This window comes from Fringilla coelebs (assembly GCF_963513975.1).
Source record: "Fringilla coelebs genome assembly, chromosome: 1".
Classification (NCBI taxonomy): Eukaryota; Metazoa; Chordata; class Aves; order Passeriformes; family Fringillidae; genus Fringilla; species Fringilla coelebs.
This window is the reverse complement of record NC_140028.1, coordinates 76,042,175-76,061,287: the sequence shown is the minus strand read 5'-3', so window position 1 is coordinate 76,061,287 and position 19,113 is coordinate 76,042,175. Positions and strand designations below refer to the sequence as shown.

The following is a 19,113-nucleotide window of genomic DNA, read 5'->3' as shown; positions in this document are numbered from 1 at the left end:
GGCTGCAAATCCCAGGTGTGACTTGTAGCTTTTGCAAGAAGTGGGGATTGTGAGGATTTTCTGATTAATTCAGCATTCTCTTAAAACTCACTTGACTCAGCTGTTGAGAAATCTCTTTATGCCATTTAATGATGTTTTTAAATTTGGCATCATGTCACAAAATGTTACCATAAGAGAGAAAACATTTGTGCTCCTGCCATTGAAAGCCTACCTTGATGTACTTTGCTCGTGTTAATAATTTGTATTACAAATTACAGCTTTTGTTAAAACATAATTTCCATTAAATCTTGAGCTTAGGGGTATTTTTTCAATGGAGAAAATAATTTTACATTGTTTTGTGATATTTCCCTTAAAATGGAAGGCTTGAAAGACAACTTTTTTCCCCCCCACAAGCCAGGTTAATTGTGCAGGATAGCATTTGTACTCTGGCTTTTTAGGCCACTTCTTCATTTGAGTCCCTTTTTGCTGTGTTCATCAGAGCACTAGTAAGCTGTGGTAGGGACAGCAGGGCAGATTTGAAGGGTTCTCCTTTCTCACTGAACTGCACTGTTGTTAGGCTGAGTTGGTGTTTTGTTTTATATTTCTTAAGCTTGTTCTTTTTGTTGTTGCTCTTTACATTGGTCCATCTATCTCAACCTCTAATTTTCATTTCCAGAATAACATCAAGTGTTCTTATTTTGCATGCTGTCTCTTTAAGGTTAATTTAGAGTTTTCCATGTATTCAGCATGTTTGTTAACTTGAACCATTTATATCTAGAAAGGAAAGACATTTTTGCTGAATTCTCATTTAGGCTTGTCTTAAATCTTATTCTTGTTTCCTGCATATTGCACTTGACCTTCCAGAAATGCTGGGAGGGTCCTTGAGGATGGATGTTCCTGCACTCTGCCAACAGGGTCCTCTTGAAGTTCAGGAGCCAACTGGGTCATCTTCCTGTCCTTTGTGCTGACCCTGCAGAGTGGCTCTGGGTTCCTATTTCCTGAGGATTTCAAGTGCTTTAATATTTCATAACATATCTCCTAGTTAGTAATGATAAAGTTCAAGGTAGTTTTTCCACATCCTTACCCTAATAAAGGCGTGATTCAAGATGAAATAAAACAAAGCAGGGCTTTCAGCAGCAGGACTGCAAAAAGCCCATTTTAAGGAGATGAGGTTTGTGCATGTGATCCTGCAGCCCTCTCTCATGACTTCAGTCTTGTTAGATGATTTTCATCAAGTGTTACAGTGGGTTTAAGAAATCTGAGGGATGCAGGGTTCTGGCAAAAATTAAAAATAAAGGAAAAGTAGCTACTCAATTTTCAAGAAGAGCTCCTCCTCCTTTCTAATTTGGGTGGCAGCTGTTATTAGAAGTTGGTATGTTTTCTAGCGCAGTGATGCACAGTCCTATCTCTGAATCAGCTCACAGAATAATTTCCTCACCCAAACAAGAAGGCAGTGTATGGCAAAATGGAAGTATTAGAACAACTAGACTGAAGAAGAGAAAATAGTGAGTTTGAGTGGTAAGGATGAATCTGCAGAGGCCATCTTATGTAGTGCTGCCACATGCAACTCATTTGTCGTGTTGTTTTTCTTGATGTTTGTCTGTGAATTCTTTACATTAATAAACATGCTGAGTGATGTACAGGGTGCTCTGCCTAACCTGCTCACCTGTGCATCACTCATCAAAGGATAGGCATCACAAATATGGAGGTTATCCTCCTAGAAGTGATATTCTGCTTTCCTTCCATGTTCACATGAGATGCACTCAGAGGATACGTGTCATCCCCTTTTGGTTTCCTAATTCTCCCACTGAATCTCTTTTTGTGTTTCCAGGATGATACGTAGCCTCTGTTAAGTTTCTTACTTTTCTAGAATTTGTTTTCCTTATATCCCTTTTATTTCCAAACCCTTCAGCTTGAAGTAATTTTGTTCTACAGTATGACCTTGTTTTCCTGTATTGTTCTTCTGACCAGGAAGTGCAGTTTACAATTTTTGAGATGTAATTATCTCTAATTCCACTTACAGTTTGTGTGGTTAGTCTTAGGACTGCTAACACATTTTTCAGCCACAAAAGTTTTGCTATCAGTTGATGTTCTTCACATTGGTTCTGTCTATTAGTTGTTCTGTCTGGAACACATACTCCTCCTACCAGTGTCTGCTTTCTCCATCTTGGCAGGGTCCCTCTGCCCTGTACAAATCCTTGTCCTGTCATCTTTATGGTTCTTCACCACAAAATAAGGCTCTGATCTCTCCATGTCTGTCTTTTTCCCTTAGCTAAGGATTATACTTAGGATGTTCTGAACCTGTTGGAGCTTTCTGACAGTTTGCTCATGTACCCTGTTGATCTCTGTGATGCCTCCCAGCTCCTGTCAGAAATTTCTCTCCTGGATCTCCTTTCTTCCCCAGTTTTCCTTCAGTATGCTTTGTGCTGGTGCAAGTGACACCTGTAATGGTGTGATTGCCTGTGCCAGCATTTGCTCTGTTTAGGATACTATTTTAATGAGGAAATGTCTTCAGGCTGTACTCCTCTGTCAGCTGTTAGGATATCCAAGTACAGAGCTTCGGTGTTTCATCTGATTTGCCTTCAGCCTCTTGCTTCTTCAGCCTCTCTTTTCTCACTTGTCTCAGCAGGACAGACAACATCACTGTTTGTCTGGATGGCCTCCTGCAATGTCACTCATTCAGTCTTTCATTGCCAGGAACATCCATAAGGTTTTATGGTGAAAAACCTCTGAGGGGTTTCCTCCTCCTGCCCAGAGGTGGCCCCTCAGGCACAGCATGACCCCCAGCCCACAGCAGCATTCCCACAGTGCTAGCTGGTGCTTGGCTGACAGTTATGGCTCTGCTTCTGTTGGCTTCATAAATATTATTTTAAAGGATTTCAGAAGAGTTTGGGTTTTTTCTAATGTTCCACATTAGTATTTCTACAAAGTACTTGCATTAGTTCCATGCTTTGACTTTTTAACACTGAAATGGTGCCATTAGCAGGGACAAGAATTGCCTGAGGAACGCTGGCTGTGCGAATGTGGGCATGTGTCTATAAGGATGAGGTGCCAAGATGTAAATTTGCAGGAACTGGGATGTAGTCTTTATTGATGTTATTAGCATTCATAAAAGTTTAACTGTATTGAGGATGTGTACATCTTCTTGCATATTTGTGATAGTTTTACAGAAGATATATAGAAGTGTTTTCCAACAGAGTATTTAAATTCTTTTTTAGAGCTTTTACTGTCTGTTAAGAACTGGCTTCAGAAACTAGTCCCAAAAGTCAATTAAGAAATCTGTTGGCTTATTAATTTCTAAATATCTGCTGCACACAGAACTTAAAATGCTACTTGCATTAGGTGTAATGACTGTTTCCTGACTGGAGAGTTGAATGGAAACATTTAAGTGGATTTCAGATCAAACATATGAACACTTGCAGCCTATTAGAGCATTAATTTTAATTTGCTGTTTTGCACAGTCAAGCATTTCCTCCCAGAGCAATTTGAGTGTAAGTGGGTTTTACAGTAAGAGGTGGTTTATTGTTTGCTTGGTTTCGTATTTTTGGGCATGGTTATTGCTTGGTTTATTTTTCTCTTGATAAAGTCTAGCATGAATCCAGCGTGAAACAAGATTGCATTTGCCCTTTAACAGGAAAAGCCCTTACAGTCCTCAGTGCACTGTCAGTGTGTTCTAGTTTCTGATGACCCATGTAGGCATCTGGGGCTTCAATCAGTGTCAGAGAAGCTTTAGAGGAAGGTATCCCTGCCAGGCTATTATATTTTGCAAGTCTGCACACTGATAAGTTAGATAGGGGATATGAATGGTTATGAAAGCTCCATTCTCAGACAGGAGTTTTTGAATGTGTGCTCTGATTAATATTGTTTTTGTTTCCCCTCTTTCAGGTATTCACTTATAAACAGAGCACGATCACACACCAAAAAGTAACGCCTATGCATCCAACAAGCACAGAGAGTGTGGAAGACATGGCAGCACTGGTAGATCTCCATGAAGGCTCCATTATGCACAACTTATTCCAGCGATATCAGCAAGATAAAATCTATGTAAGTTTTTTCTAAAATTAAGAAAAATATCCAGTGGGAATATTTTTGAATGTGTAAGTGCTGTGTGTGTTTTGCTGTTCTGTGCTCTCTCCTCTCCTAATGCTTTCCAGTTCCTTGTGTATCCACATAGAGCTGAAGCATGCCTCATATAGTGACTTCTCACCCACAGTGATGGAAGGAGAAGGTAGCCCAGGCTGGACATGCTATCCCTTGGAAATCTTGAAAAACTGGCATGCCACATACACTTCTACACTTTCAGCGACAGGGATGTGTAAAGGACTCTCATTTTCCTCTTCTCCCTTAGACTCTCTGCCCCAACAACATGTGCTGTGTATGTCACCAGAGAGGATGTGGTGGAACCTAGTCTGTCACTGCTATCTGAGATCCTGTTAGGCCAAGATCCAATTCTGATCAGCTTCCCCTCTTGCATTGTAGTAGAAAGGTTATTATGAAAGAAGCATACAATTGTCAAGCTGAATGTTTGTGCTGTTAAATAAAGATAGTTGGGTTTTGAGGTCTATGAGAACACACAGCTGTTTATCAGTTTCTAAAATTAGGAATTAGTCCACACAGAATTCCTTTTCTTAACTCTGTAATGAAGATTTTTATTATTATATTTACCTGCTCATTCAATATTTTCATTAATCTTAAATTAGATACAAATCTTTTGTGAGTCTGGAACTGCACTAAAAAAAGATAGTCTGTGAGTCTGGAACTGCACTAAAGAAAGATACAAGGAATATTAGCAGCTGCTACAGGTTGCAAAATTGCACTTTTCAGTGGTTCAATGGTTGGCCATTTTGGTTTGCCTTTTTTTACTAATAAATGCAGAACACAAATTTTTTTTCATCACATGTCTGGGCCCTTGATTTGACCATATACAGGCTTTATTTCAACCATCATCTACTGAGTTTGGCTTCTTATTTTTAAATATTAACATATCTAAGTGAAAAAATAAACTTTCCCTGTATTTAATATTTGATGAAAGGCAAAAAAGGGCACAATGAAATAATATTCCTTTGCACATTACCCTGAAAGTGGCTAGCATGGGGAATCCTCAATACTGAGGCAGCTCTCTTTACATAAGTTTTTATGTATATTTTTTTTTCTCAAAACAAATGAACTGTTTTAACTTTCAGAAAAATCAGCAAACAAAAGATGAATAGCATAAATGACCAACCCTGTGTGTGGAAGTAAAAAACATATACTTGATAGAAGTTTAGTTTTCCATCAGTGTTGTTAGATTAGCATATGGTACTCAGTGTGAGTCAAAATTTTAAAAACTTGTTTCATGATGTGCACTCACATAGAGGACACACCCCCTTCTAAAAAACCATGAGGGTATGAGTGTGATTTTTTTGATGAGGCATAGAACAGCCTTGTTCTGAAGAGACATGTCCTAACTTCTTTCTTAGCTTGTCAAGGCAAGTTTATGTTGTTCTGATCCTTGGTGCTTAGCTCAGTGTACTTTTCTAGACAAACAGGTTTGTGTGCTCTAATGATGACAGATCTGCAGTTGCTACTGACTATGCATTGTACTGTCAGTTTTGCTAGTTTAACTGCTTACTCTTTTGAATCCACCTGAAAAATGATTGAAAAGGTGGTTGGAAAAAAATGTGTGTTTTGAAATGCATATGAAAGCTTTTCTCTTGCTCTGTATGTGTAACCAGGACCAGACTATAGAAGCATCTTCTTTTCTCCAACCACATTGGTACCCCACTCCTACAGCAGCAATGGTATTGTTTTAGCAGAAAAGGGCTTCAGGAACAAAAATATCCCAAAAAACTGATTGCACGTCTTGAGTAATTTCATGACAGTTTATAAATATAGGAGCATGTATTTTAGGAGGGGGTGTTGTCATTGCAAAAGGAGGTCTGTCATTTTAAGCCAAAATTGCTTCACTATATTGAGCAATTCAATCATATTTTAATGTTAAAAAAAATAACTGAAGATGTATTAAGCTTGCCTTTGTTGAAGGTTGCTTTTCAGCTGATCATTCCAACTTGCTCGATCATTCTGCTTTGGGACCATACTAGTCCTAGTACAGGACAGTAAAAGCCATTGGAATTTATGCCAGGAGCAATCAAAACTTTACAGATTACACATTTGCCTTCTCCCTTGATCATGAATGGCTTTATCATTGTAGTTCACACCTTGTCTCTTGTATCTGCCTCATCACCTTGGCTGTATCTGCCCCCAGATGCATTAGGGATAAATTGGGAAGGCATGTACCACTTTCCACTGTGGGCTTAGGGGCTGATCATCCCATTGAAAGACTTCTTGCCATCCCCAGATACAAACCACCCTATAATTACTGTGTTTTGTCTTTTAGCTTACAGATCCCTTTTATCACAGTTCTATGCACCCTCTTGTTCACATCCTGAGTAGGGGGAAGAGATATGCAAAGGTGTATGCTGTCATTTTTTGAGTTCTGTGCTTGTAGTATTACAAATATGTTAGTGTGGTTCTTGAGCATGGCAGCTTTTCGTTCCTTTTCTCAGTGGCATTGAGACCAGGAAACACCTTTTTACCTTAACAAAGAGTACACTTAGTTAGGATTTGAGTTTTGGGGCTCACACACGCACATAAAAATTATATCAAATGCAATATACTTAATTGTAGTAAAGTGTATATAATTTCTAAGGTACAGAAGAAACAATTAAAGGGAAATTTAAACAGTTACTTTCTCAGAAGAACAATTGTTTATGCAGATCTTCCACTGTTAACTTGTGTGTTGTTCTGTATTTGAAGAGCTGTTTCTCCAGCAATGAGCATTTAAATAAATATCTTCAGATGTTTGAGCTCAGTTTAATCTTCCGTTAGTTATTAACATTTTTGTCTCACATACTCATTCCCGTGTTCCTAAACTTTTCACTACTTCCCAATTCATACTACAAAGTTATTTGCTGTTGATGCCAAGTTTTGTCAAACATGTCAGCGACTTCATTTGCTGCTGCCAACAACTGCAGCTTTATAGGGTCAGCAGAGGATTTTCTATATTTTCTGATATCTCCTGGGGAGGGAAGAATATTGACTTAGATTACAGATTATGTTCATTGTGAGAATAATGCTTGGCTCTGAACATAATTGAGGCTCTCAGCTGAATCTTTGCTGTTTGCAAGAAGGTGAATGACAAAACGTTGTTCTTGTCTATGTGCAACCATCTTTTTGTATCCGTGTCAAGTCTGTTAACATCTTGCGATATGTTTTGTGTGAATTTCCATGAAAGAGTGCGTGCTTTCCCTTTCTGGTCTGTGAGAAGCACAGGATATACAAGTCCTTTCTTGATTCTTCCAGGCAGGCTGGTACTGTCTGGTATTTTTTTCAGGCTTTGTGACTAATACTGCATTTATTTGAAAGTTTGATTCCATGCTGTCACCACATTTGTTGTCCAGGAAATGACAAAATTTAGGATGTCAGTGATCATACGGTGCACGGGCTTTCATTGCTACTTCATCTCCCATTTTGTTCCTGTTGGGAACAACAGTGAGTGATCCAGCTGTGGACATCAGCATACAAGATTTAATGCTCATCTTTGAATGCTCAGATTAGCTTGCATGCTAGACTGGTATGTGGCAAAATATGGAAAGATAAACACTAGTGCTAAAAATGGAGGATGGCCACATTTGAAAACAGAGCCTTTTGGGAAGGGATTTGGTCACCTCTGAAGCGAGGCCATCACAGGGCACATAATGTGGAGAGGGCAAGTGCTGTGGCAGCCACTCTTGTCGACATTCAAAGGCAAATTGTTCCCAAGCTGTTGATTCTGGTTTACTTTTAGTTAAGTACACACTGCAGAGCAGGCTGGCTCAGCCTTGGGGAGAATTCCATAAACCACACGGTGTGGATTGTGCTGTGAGTCACACAAATTATGGTGTTTGGACTGGCTCTGGGATGAGTTGCAGTTGTCTTGTCTCTGCCAGTGGTTGGTTATTGATGCAGGTAAGCAAATTTCAGAAGACCAGAGCAGAGGATGAGAGAGCAGCTTTTGCTGAGGTGAAAGGCAGGTTGAAAATAACTGCAGTACGTATTGTGCAGGTCAGTGCAGAGGCTTTCAGTGTCATATCCACCCTCATTTGCTTGAATTCAAGCAATAAACAAGTTTCAAAACCCTTTTGATTAGCTTTTTCCTTTTGAATTAAGTTAAGAAATGCTAGGCAGGCACATCCACCTTTGAAGGGGTGATGATGATTTGACATGTGCCTGCCTTGTTTAGCTGGAGGATGTGCCCCATGCCCAGAGCGGTGTTCTGCTTGAGCAGTGTGGTGGTCCCTCGGTCACCCTCCCCTGATGGGGAGGAAGAGTAACTTCTAGGTTGTCCAACAGTTGGGTGTGGCATCCAGGAAGGGTGAGGGACAACACAACCTATTTTTGTTCACTCTCAAATTAGGACTGCAGCTCGCCCGCCAATAATTATAACCATCTGTTATGTTTGCGTGCATATGTATGAAAACTTCTGTACCAGCCACGTCGACATGTAGTGCTGTACCAGCCACATCCACATCAGAGGGAGGATGATGGTAATTAGGAGCTCGGTTTTCATGGCTAGCTTCTCTTCTCTCTTCAGCTGAAGCAACAAACATTGAATAACTTGGATGAAAAAGCAACATTTATCTGATTTTTTGAAAAAGGTGTTAAACTGGAAAAGTTGTCTCTTCCCTGACAAGGTTGTTGCGGAATTCCTAGCCACTTCATTGCACAGAATGCTCAGTTCTATCTGTTCTTAAAAGGGATTTTCAGTTATTTATGCATTGATTTTTAAATCTATTAGTGTTTATTTACTTAAGCAGCACATTCAGTTGTAGTTTGTTAAGCTTGCAGTAATTAGATAATTTATTTCCCTCGAAGTCATGAGGGCTCCCAGAGGCAACTAGTTGATGTTTGTGGTCTATTAATCAATACTCACCAGAGGGGTTTTTTCAAATTCTGTTTGCAGACGCAGACACTTTAGTATCTAGGTCAGTTGCTCTCTGTGACTTGTTTTTCTGGGATTTTGCATATTTGGGTTTTTTCCGAGTACAGTAAAACTCCTTTTGGATCCAGTGCAGTTGCTCTGTACCATGCTATGATGGTCAGCAGGAAGTGGATATTGCTGCATGTTACAGTGAGAAAATAGTGGGGCATGCTAAAGTCATGGTTGATGTGATACAGACAGACATGATTCATACACTTCAATAGCACTGCTGCTCAGATGTCCTCTAACATGGACACAAGTTGTAGGTGAAGGCAGAGAAACAAAGGAAGATCAGTAGAAGCCAATAGAATCATAGAATCACTGAGGTTGGAAAGCTCCTCCAACATCTTCAAGGCTAACCTTTGACTGAATGCCACCATAAATACCACTAAACCATAGCCTTAAAGTGTTTTCTGATAAAGACAAAACCTCATGGCTCGTTTCTTAAATGGAAAAAGTTGGACACACTCCGTGCAGAAACCTAAAAAGTGTGTATGTCATGGACCCCTACCACATCCTGGAGAGCTCAACAGCCTTGCCCTTTGGCCTGTCATGTGCCTTGTTATAAACAATTGGGGCCATGGACTTAAAAAAACCCAGACAATGGTACCCAGAAACTGTGTCATGAATTAGCACCATAAAGCATGTATATAGAAACAGTACGTGTCCCTAGAACAATTACTCTAGCCCCTAGAGGTACATTTATGTGGGTCTTGTCTGCAATCCAGCTGTGGTTGCACAGTTCCTCTCCAGAGGCATCCACTGCTGTAGAGCAGTCCCAGGTAACCAGTTTGCAGGATCTGCTCTGTGGTCACTGGGGAACCTGCTGTTTATTTAATTGCTCTGCTTTTACAGTAAAGAAATCTTCCAAGTGTGCTGATGAATCGCAGTGCTTTTTACGCCTTCCTGTGCTACCGAGGAGATGGGGAAAATTCTTGCCACCAGCTCTTTCCACAGAAGCGTGGAAGCGGAGGATGCTGTTGCTAAGAATGCATGACAAATGTCTATACATAGCTGCTTACCTCCATAATTAGAATGTTATGCTTGCACACATCAGATAATGTTTTCAAAATGCGGTTCAAAGCGAGTTCCTGTCTCCAAGCATTAATTACAGCTTCCATTTCACATCTGTTACTAGAGAGCAGCAGACAAAGATCTATAAAAACACAGCAGGGTTTTAATTGGAAATCTAGTGAAATTTATTACTGGTGATTGTTATTTCTAAGGGCTGGTCAGTTATATAGATCAAAAATTGTCTACCACAGGCAAATTAACTTTTTTTTTTTTAATATGTGTGAATGGAGAAACAGCTGTAATGATATGAGAAATAAACAAATGCCATTACTTGGTTAACCAACCTTGCTTCCGACTTCCTCCATTCTTCATGACTTGTGGAACTGCTAATAGTTATAATAACAACAACAGTAAAGAGTGTTTGTCTGAACTTTTGTCCTCACAAAGTCCTCAACTGAAAATACTGGGGATTTTAAAGGTGCTATATTTGATGGCAACTTCATATAGAAAACTACGAAGTAGAAATCTGTCATCGTGTGCAGATTTTGTGGTGGTGGTATTTATTGCTAATGTCTTCCCAGATTTGAAGGCTAGTATTCATTTATTGCATGTCACTGCTAACTCTATGAGCCAAGAACAGAAAGCAGACCAACATGCAGAATCAAAAGAAAAATTATAAGTCATTTGCACAAATAACAACAGCTACTTAGTGCTGTTCAGTCAGAGCTTTTGTAAATGGTGCTGAATGCTTCTGCACGTGCCATTGCCTGACTTGGAGGTAAGCTTTGGCTCCTTTCTGTCACGTCTGTTGTTCCCAGTCCAGCAAAGTCATTGAAAGGAAGGCAGGAATTTGGGCTCCAAAACTTAGGGGGCTTACCTGTCACCAGCACATTTTACATGAGTTAGGCTTTTACTGTAAAGCGAGCTGTGCAAAATTCCCTGCCTGTGCTGCACTGTCCAACTGTCTTATACACATATTCCAGCAGTTTAAAACTAGAGACGCTGCAAACAACCCATTTAAGTTGGGAGTGAATTAACTTTTATAGCTATTGTTTATCTGTGTAAATGGATTATTGATTCATACCCAGCCTGTTATTTTTTTATTTGAAGAGACTTGGTCCCTTTCTCACAGGCAGTTTCAGCTTTTTCCCTTCGATGTTTGTCAGTCTCTCCTTTTAAAAGCAAATGGAATCCAAAAGTTCCATTTAGCAGATTTTTGACAGTTAATTCCATTTGCCATCTCAGTCCTGATTTCTCAACTGATGGCTATTTGGCAGCAGTTCAGTGCCATCCAGCTAACTACCTGGCATAGAGATAGATTTCAGTTATGCTGGCTTTTGATTTCTCTTTTCATGCTCCGTTGAAGAGTAATTCCTGCTCTTCCTGCTTTCCTCCTAAAAAAAGCCCTTTCTATAGAAGAGGTCTTCAAATATTAAAGAGCCACTGAAGTTATGGAAATCTGGATATCAGTATGTAAAATACTTTCAGGCAGAATTAAACAGATCTGTGAAGCTTTATATAACAATATTTCTCCAGTGCTGTAGAGACACTGCTCTTTGGTTCACCGTTTTACCGGCATTTTGCTTTTCCTTTGTCTGTATTTTCTCTGAAAAGCCCCTTCATCTCTCCAGTATGAATGTATAGGAAGGAAGAAGACCATTTTTTTCTTTTCCTTGCTGGAGGGTAAATTAGACCTTCAGACAGTTTTGAAAGGCTCATTTGAGCATTGTGCAATAACAGAGCAGGAGGAAGAACTAGTTTGTGCCACAGGCCATTCGAAATTAAGTGATAAGCCATGGGGTCTCTGCTTTTTGTGAGCCTTTTTTGATTTGAGCTGGAGCTTGCCTGCTTAAAACTGTGCTCACAGATTGTTCCAGTCTCATGTGCAGACTTATTTTCACATGCTGTATTGTAGCCCATGAAAATAACAAAAATCAATGTCTTGTTCTGATCAATCGTGTTTGTGTTCAGGAGATCACTGCCTCTATCTGCGTGGCCATGGCAAAGAGAGAAATTCTTCAGTAATTGTTTATATGAAGACTGTACAGAAGATCATTATTCTGACCCAGTAGATAGGACTGCTGCATGGTAGAGATTGCATGGTATTAGTCAGCAAAAAAGTACAGTAAAAACAAGGAGACTTGGTGTTTTTTATACAGGTGAAAAACTGCCAGAGACCTATGAATATCTTAAAGAAGGAAAAATGTCTGTCTGACATCTGTATTATTATATGCTGGTTTGGTTTTTACCTTTGGTTGTAACAGTGCACTGTTATCAGCCTTTCTTTAAATGGGTTTCATACTTCCTAACTGGATTGCTTTTTGTGTGGATTCAGTATAACACTTGTAGTGTTTCCTTGAGTAATCCCCATCGACATGGAACAATCTGTTCGATAGGAGAAAATGAAGAGAAAAAGAAGATGAGATTAAGCTGTTAGTGTATCTCTTAACCAGGTGGAGAGGTCTTCACCATCTCTGAGCCTTCTGTGGATGCGGAAAGGTGCCTGCCTCCATGCAGGTTGGGGTATTTACACTGGCACCTAAGGTGAACAAAACCCAGTTTTTAACCCTTAAGAAACAGACCTAGGCAGTTCCATTTAACTCCCTAGAACACAGACTTAATGAATGTGCAAGATTGAAGCTGTCAGGAGTGGAAGAATTCTCTTAGTGTAGAAGTTAAGCTAGCTGGGTTACTAAATACAACTTTTTTCCTAAAGAGATAGCACAGCCTTTGCCCTTGGAGGGGCTTGGGAACAGGACTGTGTTGCTTAACACTGTTGCACCAAGGGAAGCTTAAGGTCACATTAGCTGGGTTGAAGGGTCAACATAACAGACAAGGCTGCATCTAAGAGGGTGTCCTGTTGCCCAACAGTTGCCTGTGATCGCCTGAAACTACATTTTAAAATAGTTCAAAACTATTCCAAAATCTTCATGTGAACTGTGCTGGTGGAATCAAGCATCAAGCCTGGCTCTGAAAAGGCCTTGGTCTGTTATGCCTTGGATCCATTCTGGGCTCAGCACAGAAGGAGAAAGTGCCAGCAGGGAAGTGGCTGGTAGGAGAGGCTGCCGCAGTTTCCATCATGGACTGAAGGATGTGGTTTGAAAGTACAGCTGAGAAGACACTTTCCAAAACTAGTTACAAGGAGAGCATGTAGAAGGTGGGTCTTGGCTGTAGGTGTCTGATCTTTCTAGTCACATTCCATGTCATGTTCTGGTTCTCTTCTAAAGGTCCTCTCATGTGGGTGCTAACTCTCGTATTTGTAGTGTGGCCTGTGAATTTACAAGCAGCTCATTTTGCAATCAATCCTACAGCTGAACTTAAAAAGAAAAAACAACTTTAGGGGTCATAATGTTGAATGCAATGACAAGGAACACAGATACAGAGAAAAGCAAAGCTGATGTAAATTTGGGCAGTTGGAAGTTCACCATGAGTCACCAGACATGGTGAGGACTGCAGGAGCCCAAGCATGTAAGGATGATTATAGAGTATGGCATTTCCATCTTAGAAATGGCTTGATTGGTTGAAAACATTTAAAACATGCAGTTTTAAAAAACATTAAATTGTAGTTTAGTACTTCACTTTGATTATGGTTTTTAAGAAAGAAGCTTTGCTTCAGACATGAGACAACTGGGTTCTGTCCCACTGAAATTAGCGTGGGACTAGCTGAAAGACAGGGTATACTTACCACAGTGAGGATAAATCGAGATCCTACCATGAATGAGGGCATTAATTACCATCCTCTTTATGGCATACCATTGCCCCTTCTTCTGCCTCCCCTAAAAAGCACACCAAAATGTGGCCCAGCCACCTTTCTCCTTTTTCTGCTGATGTGTATGTGGTAGACATTTGGTTGTCTTTGCCACAGAATAAACTCAACCCTGATTACCATCAATGCTTTCACCTGAGAGAACTCTGAACCACAAAGGCCACGGCTGCAGTGTGGAGCAAACTCCTCTGTTCCCAGGTTTCTCATCCTGACACCTTAAAATTTGGTGTTGAAAACATAGGGAAGTTTGATGGCTATTTTGTGGTCTTTTAAAAGTTGCCTGCCACTGCATGTTCTGTGAAAACACTGGTTTTATTTGGTAAGGCTCCTGTAGCTGTGATGATTTAAAGGTATGTGAGATGTAGAGGTTGTGTGGAATAGTGATAAAAATCTTTTCCCATGCCTTTTGTAAAAGTAACACAGAAGTAGCTTTGAGGTGAGCCAGTTGGACTGCTGTTTAATTTGAAGTTTCCCATATATTAAGGGTAAGCCCACAAAGTAATACTTGTGGAATAAATTGGCAGGTTAATACCAATACCGCATTAAAAAAAAAACCAAACAAACTTTTTCTTTTCAGACACAGAATCAGTTCCTTAGGAGACTCCAGAAAATTCAGGAGTTGTTCAAAAACAGTTCAGAAACATATTTTTTGAGGCATCAGTAAGCATTCTTTCTCTAATAACATGGATTTTTCATGCTTTAAAGAAGAAAGGCTTGAAAGTGCTCCTAAGGGAGTTGAACAAAGTCCTGAAGTCCTGTTTCTCCATGTTAGTGTACATATCTGTAACAAAACATCTTAATTTCTTTATTTGATGTATTCCAGCATCTGTAGTTCCAAGCTGTGAAGAATATTTTGATTTTTGGTGGTAGTAAGAAACTACAATTATAGAAAGAAGTAGAGTAATGCAGTCTTCCTATGCCTGCTTTAATAATGCAAGCAGTTTCGTTTTCTGTTGAGATTGTTGATCAAAGATTTAGTTTAGGAGCAGCACATAATGTGCTTCAACAGAGTCCTCCAGTCTGCTCCTGCCTTCTCTCTCCCACTCTCCCTGTAGCATGAGATATGGAAAGCCTAAGTGTGTGTCCTTCCCTGCTTCCCCCTTTTTCTAAAATTTATTTATTTATGGAAGCAGAAAGACTGGGATGTTTCAGATGCTAGAAGTCTGTGAAGAACAGAGGGACACCCTGATTTAGAGAGTGAAAGGTCATAAGAAGGGCAGTGTAGAATAAATTTAATGACCTTACACGGGAAAAGTGAGCTGGGTAGAACACAGGTATCATAAAGGATCCTCAGAAACAGAAAAGTTATTGTGGAGAAGTTTTGACATAGAAGGGGAGAAGTGCAGGGTGTATGGTTGCTAAATATGGAACAAACCTGAAAGGATTTACCCCAAAATTCTAAAAAGCATCTGTGAAGGGGAAAAGTTGAAAAGCAGGGTGGCTCTGGTGTATTCAGTATGTTTGGTTTATAGGACTAATGAAGTGGTCTTCCATTAGAGCAGTTTTCTTTTTAATTGCTTTTTCATTATAGAGAATCTTAAAAAAAATTGAGGGGGAAATGTCTTACTCTACTTTTTTCTCTTTCAATCTGAAAGCCTTTTCTACATGGGGAAGTAAGACATTTCAAACTGTATTTTTTTCCTACATTGCAAACTTTTTTCTTGTAATACTAAGTGTAAAATCCACTAAAGTGTATTTGGATCAATAAAAGCTTGTATGTCATTTAGATTTGTTTGGCATCAAACTAAAATAAATTGATTGTGTCTTTATTAAAAAAAAAACCCACCCTCTCATGTTAGACAGGACTACTCTGACTATTAAGTTTTGCTAGAGTACTTCTGTGGGTAACAGCCGTCTTTGTCAGCTCTTGCTAAAGAATAAATTGTTTTTCAGTGTTTGAAGAACTGTGGGATGATATCAAGGCAGAGGCTCAAAGCTAATTGCTATCAGAAGGCTACAAGCAAAACAAAAAGCATTCAAAGAACTGATGAAAAATCTCTTCCTTTCTGAAGTACATCTTTAATTTTGTCTTGCCTTACTCCATGTCTAGCTGAGAAGATAGGATTGGAACTTCTAATTTTGAAAGTCCTTGTAGACAATCAACAAACAATCTTGTTTACCCTTTTTGCTGAAAGGGGGAGCAGGAGTGTCTGTGGTTTGTGATTGAAAGTGTTTTAGGAGATGAATTAACAATGTAAAATTCCAGTAGAAGTTTGAAAGTGCAAAAGGAACCCAACCTTTAATATAGTAATCAAAGGGCTGCATTGGGATTCAGGCTGAGTAACTCACCTTTCATTTATTCTTTGGTTTAAATAAATATATTAGCCATGATCTGATAACAAGTTTTTGCTGGCTTAGTCTGTAGTTCAAGTGTTTGTGTGTGATTCTGTGTGAAGCCTTGAGACAGTCATATATCAGGGAATAGTAAACTGCCCTGTTCATTGCCATGGATTTAAGGGGTTAGGCTTCTAGCAGGAATTCTCACAGTATATCACTGAAAAAACTCTCAAACTATTTCAACTGGAAGTCTTCAGAACTCCTCTGTCTGCTTGCTAGTGCTCTGGCAGCATTTCTCCCATTCATAATTGCTTTGGAATGCTTTCATTAAAATAAGTAATTATTGACTTCCAGAATCAGATTAGAAACTGCAAAGAACAAAATGAAAATTTAGATTACTGTCTTACAAGCAAAGTGGAAGTGTCATTCTTATGTGATCATACCGTTTCTAAAATTTCACCTGCTTTGTGATGTTGGCATCATTTTTAATTTAGAGATCCTGCTTCTGATTGCTAACCCATTTACTTTGCCACATGCTGATGTCTGGTGCAGAAGTGGTGCTCAGGAGACAGCACACATCCCCTGAGCAGTCCTGCATTTTTGGTGTGTTTTTGCACCAGTTTAGCCTGCTGCTAAGATGCCTGCATTTGCCAGACCAGAAGGGCTGCCCTGCAGGAGGGGCTGTGGTGTGTGGCTGCTCAAGGTCTCCTAGGGAGGGCAAGTGGAGGAGCCTATGAGAAAGATGGAGAGGGACTTTTCACAGAGGCATGAACTGACAGGACAAGGGGAATGGCTTCAAACTGAAAGAGAGTATGTTGAGGTTAGATATTAGGAAGAAATTCTTCACTGTGAGGGGTTTGCCTAGAGAAGTTGTGGATGCCCCATCTCTGGAAGTGTTAAAGGCCACATTGGATGGGGCACTGAGCAATCTGTTCTAGTGGAAGCTGTCCATGCCCACAACAGAGGCATTGGAATCACATGATCTTTGCTCTCCTTCCAGCCCAAGCCATTCTGTGATTCTATAAAATTGAGAGTTGGTAGCATTTTCCATGGGATTAAATATATCCTTCCCTCCTACCCAAGGTCCCTAACTTAGGGGCTCTTAGAGTTGCCAGTCTAGGATCTACTGCTTATAAAATATTGCTACTAGTAAGACCTTGTGATAGGTACTGGATGGGATAAGTAGTAGGCCTGGAAGTGATGTAGGAAATTATTCTTGCAGCAGCAGAATAATATCTTGCTGCACTGGAGTATCCCAGAGGCAATTTACAGAGACTTCTGAAAGATTTGTCTTTTAATGTGACCTTTTAAAATAATTAGGATAGTTTTTAATAAGAGTGCTGATTCAGCCCATTGATACTTAGCTGAACTACCTTGGGTGAAGGCAGAACCTTTCCTTGGGCCAGCTGACTCCTTAGTCCATGCAGACTAAGCTGCTTGTGGCTGCTCCTGGGTCGGACTGACACCTGGTAGGTGATAAATGTGATACACTGCATCTGTGAAGAATATGCTTTTTTCATGATCTTGGGATGAGGAAGTTGTTTTTGAAGTCCTGAGTTTGTTCTGTCATGTGCCATTATAATTTGGTGGCAATTTGTGCATTTAACTTGTCCTGCAAAGAGGTAGTAGATTAGCTCTTAAAGCACCAGAAGACTGGAACCACAAAGCTGCACCTTTGTCAGTAGATAGAGACTGTGCTTCTTCATATTTTTGCTGGAAGGAAAAGATAGAGAGATGGATTTTTTTTAATAGTGACATGTCCTAAGCATTACTCACTGAGGTGTTTTTTTCACATGTATGATTTCTGCTGTTCACCAGGTTTCTTTTATTGTTGTAATACACTGCCCATTTCTCTATTATACCTTATTGAATTACAAGGCAATGAAGCCAGCTAACTTTATTTAATAAACTTTTATAGTTCACAGTAATGACTAATATTCTGGAAGTCTTTTTGTCACTTAAAAAAAAAAGTGCTTAAGTCATGTGAAAGACTGCCCCATTTTAATTGAGTGTATGCAGAAGTGGACTGCTGTCACCTCTTCTGGTATTTATGGTTTGGAAGAGAAGCAAGAAAGTCACAATGTGTAGCCCATGGTGATGCAGTTTTGCCAGTGCTTTATCGTGGAGGTGTTGTTCTGTCAGGTACTTGCTCTTGCAGAAGCTGTAGAGTGATTATTTACTTATGAAGCTAGGTGGGATCATGTTTCATGGTTTTTTTTTTATTTACATCTTTGCCATGGCATCTGTTGTGATGATGTGCCTCAAGTTACTCTTTTCCAAAGACTTCAGCCAGACTTCAGTAAGGGAAAGAGGAAGATCTGTAGCAGTCTCTTTCATTGGTCGTACTTGCACTGCAGTCGTGTAATTACAAAAAGAAGCCCCTTAAAATTTTCCCTGTGCAATCTGTGCCGAAATATGTATCAAACAGAGGAAGTTTGTTTTCAGAGCCTTCCTTGTTACCTATTACTTATTTAAAAGTCCAAGAGGGGATGATCCCAGGAAATTAGGCTGTTGTCTCAGTGCTGTAATTGCCCTGCGATACGATCTCATGTTGAAATGGTATCTCTCTTCTAGAGTAAATCTTCTGAGCTGCTGCACAGCATGGGAGGGTGGGGAGGGTGGTGTTATAAAAAATACAGATTGAAAATTCACCATGCTGTAAAAGGTGCTAGAGTTACAGTGAGGAGGGATATTCCCCTTACTGCTAATAAAATTGTCATGATTTCAAGGACACCACTGCAGTTCCCTTCGCAAATGCTCAAAGCTGCAATTTGTGTCGGGCCTGATGGAGGGTGAACAGGTGGATAATGGGGGCTGTAACAGCAGGGTAACAGAGAGAAAGGAGAGCTGACACACAGCGATAATTGCATGTTAATTAAGGAGAAGAAGAGGGAGGCAGGTAGATGTGGGCTGTAAATGCTGCAAAAGAGGCTGATAGAGGGGAAAGGAAAGGAAAGTAGGGGGGAACTGATGGTCCTTTTGTCTTAGTGAATGCCCTGTGGTGGCTTAGAGAAGGAGGCAGCAGGGGGAGCGCCTGGGGCTGCCTTTCAGGGGTTTGCAGGATGCTGCTCCCCTTATC

General features: G+C 40.0%; 1 protein-coding gene across 1 annotated transcript in view; it reads left to right on the top strand.

Moving 5' to 3' along the window:
* The window catches only part of MYO10 (myosin X), a gene marked incomplete at its 5' end in the record, with an annotated part of 160,624 nt that overhangs the window by 68,172 nt on the left and 73,339 nt on the right, over nt 1–19,113 (top strand). The window contains 1 exon segment of the mRNA XM_084220624.1: nt 3,865–4,023. Within this exon segment, the coding sequence (XP_084076750.1) occupies nt 3,865–4,023 (159 nt within the window).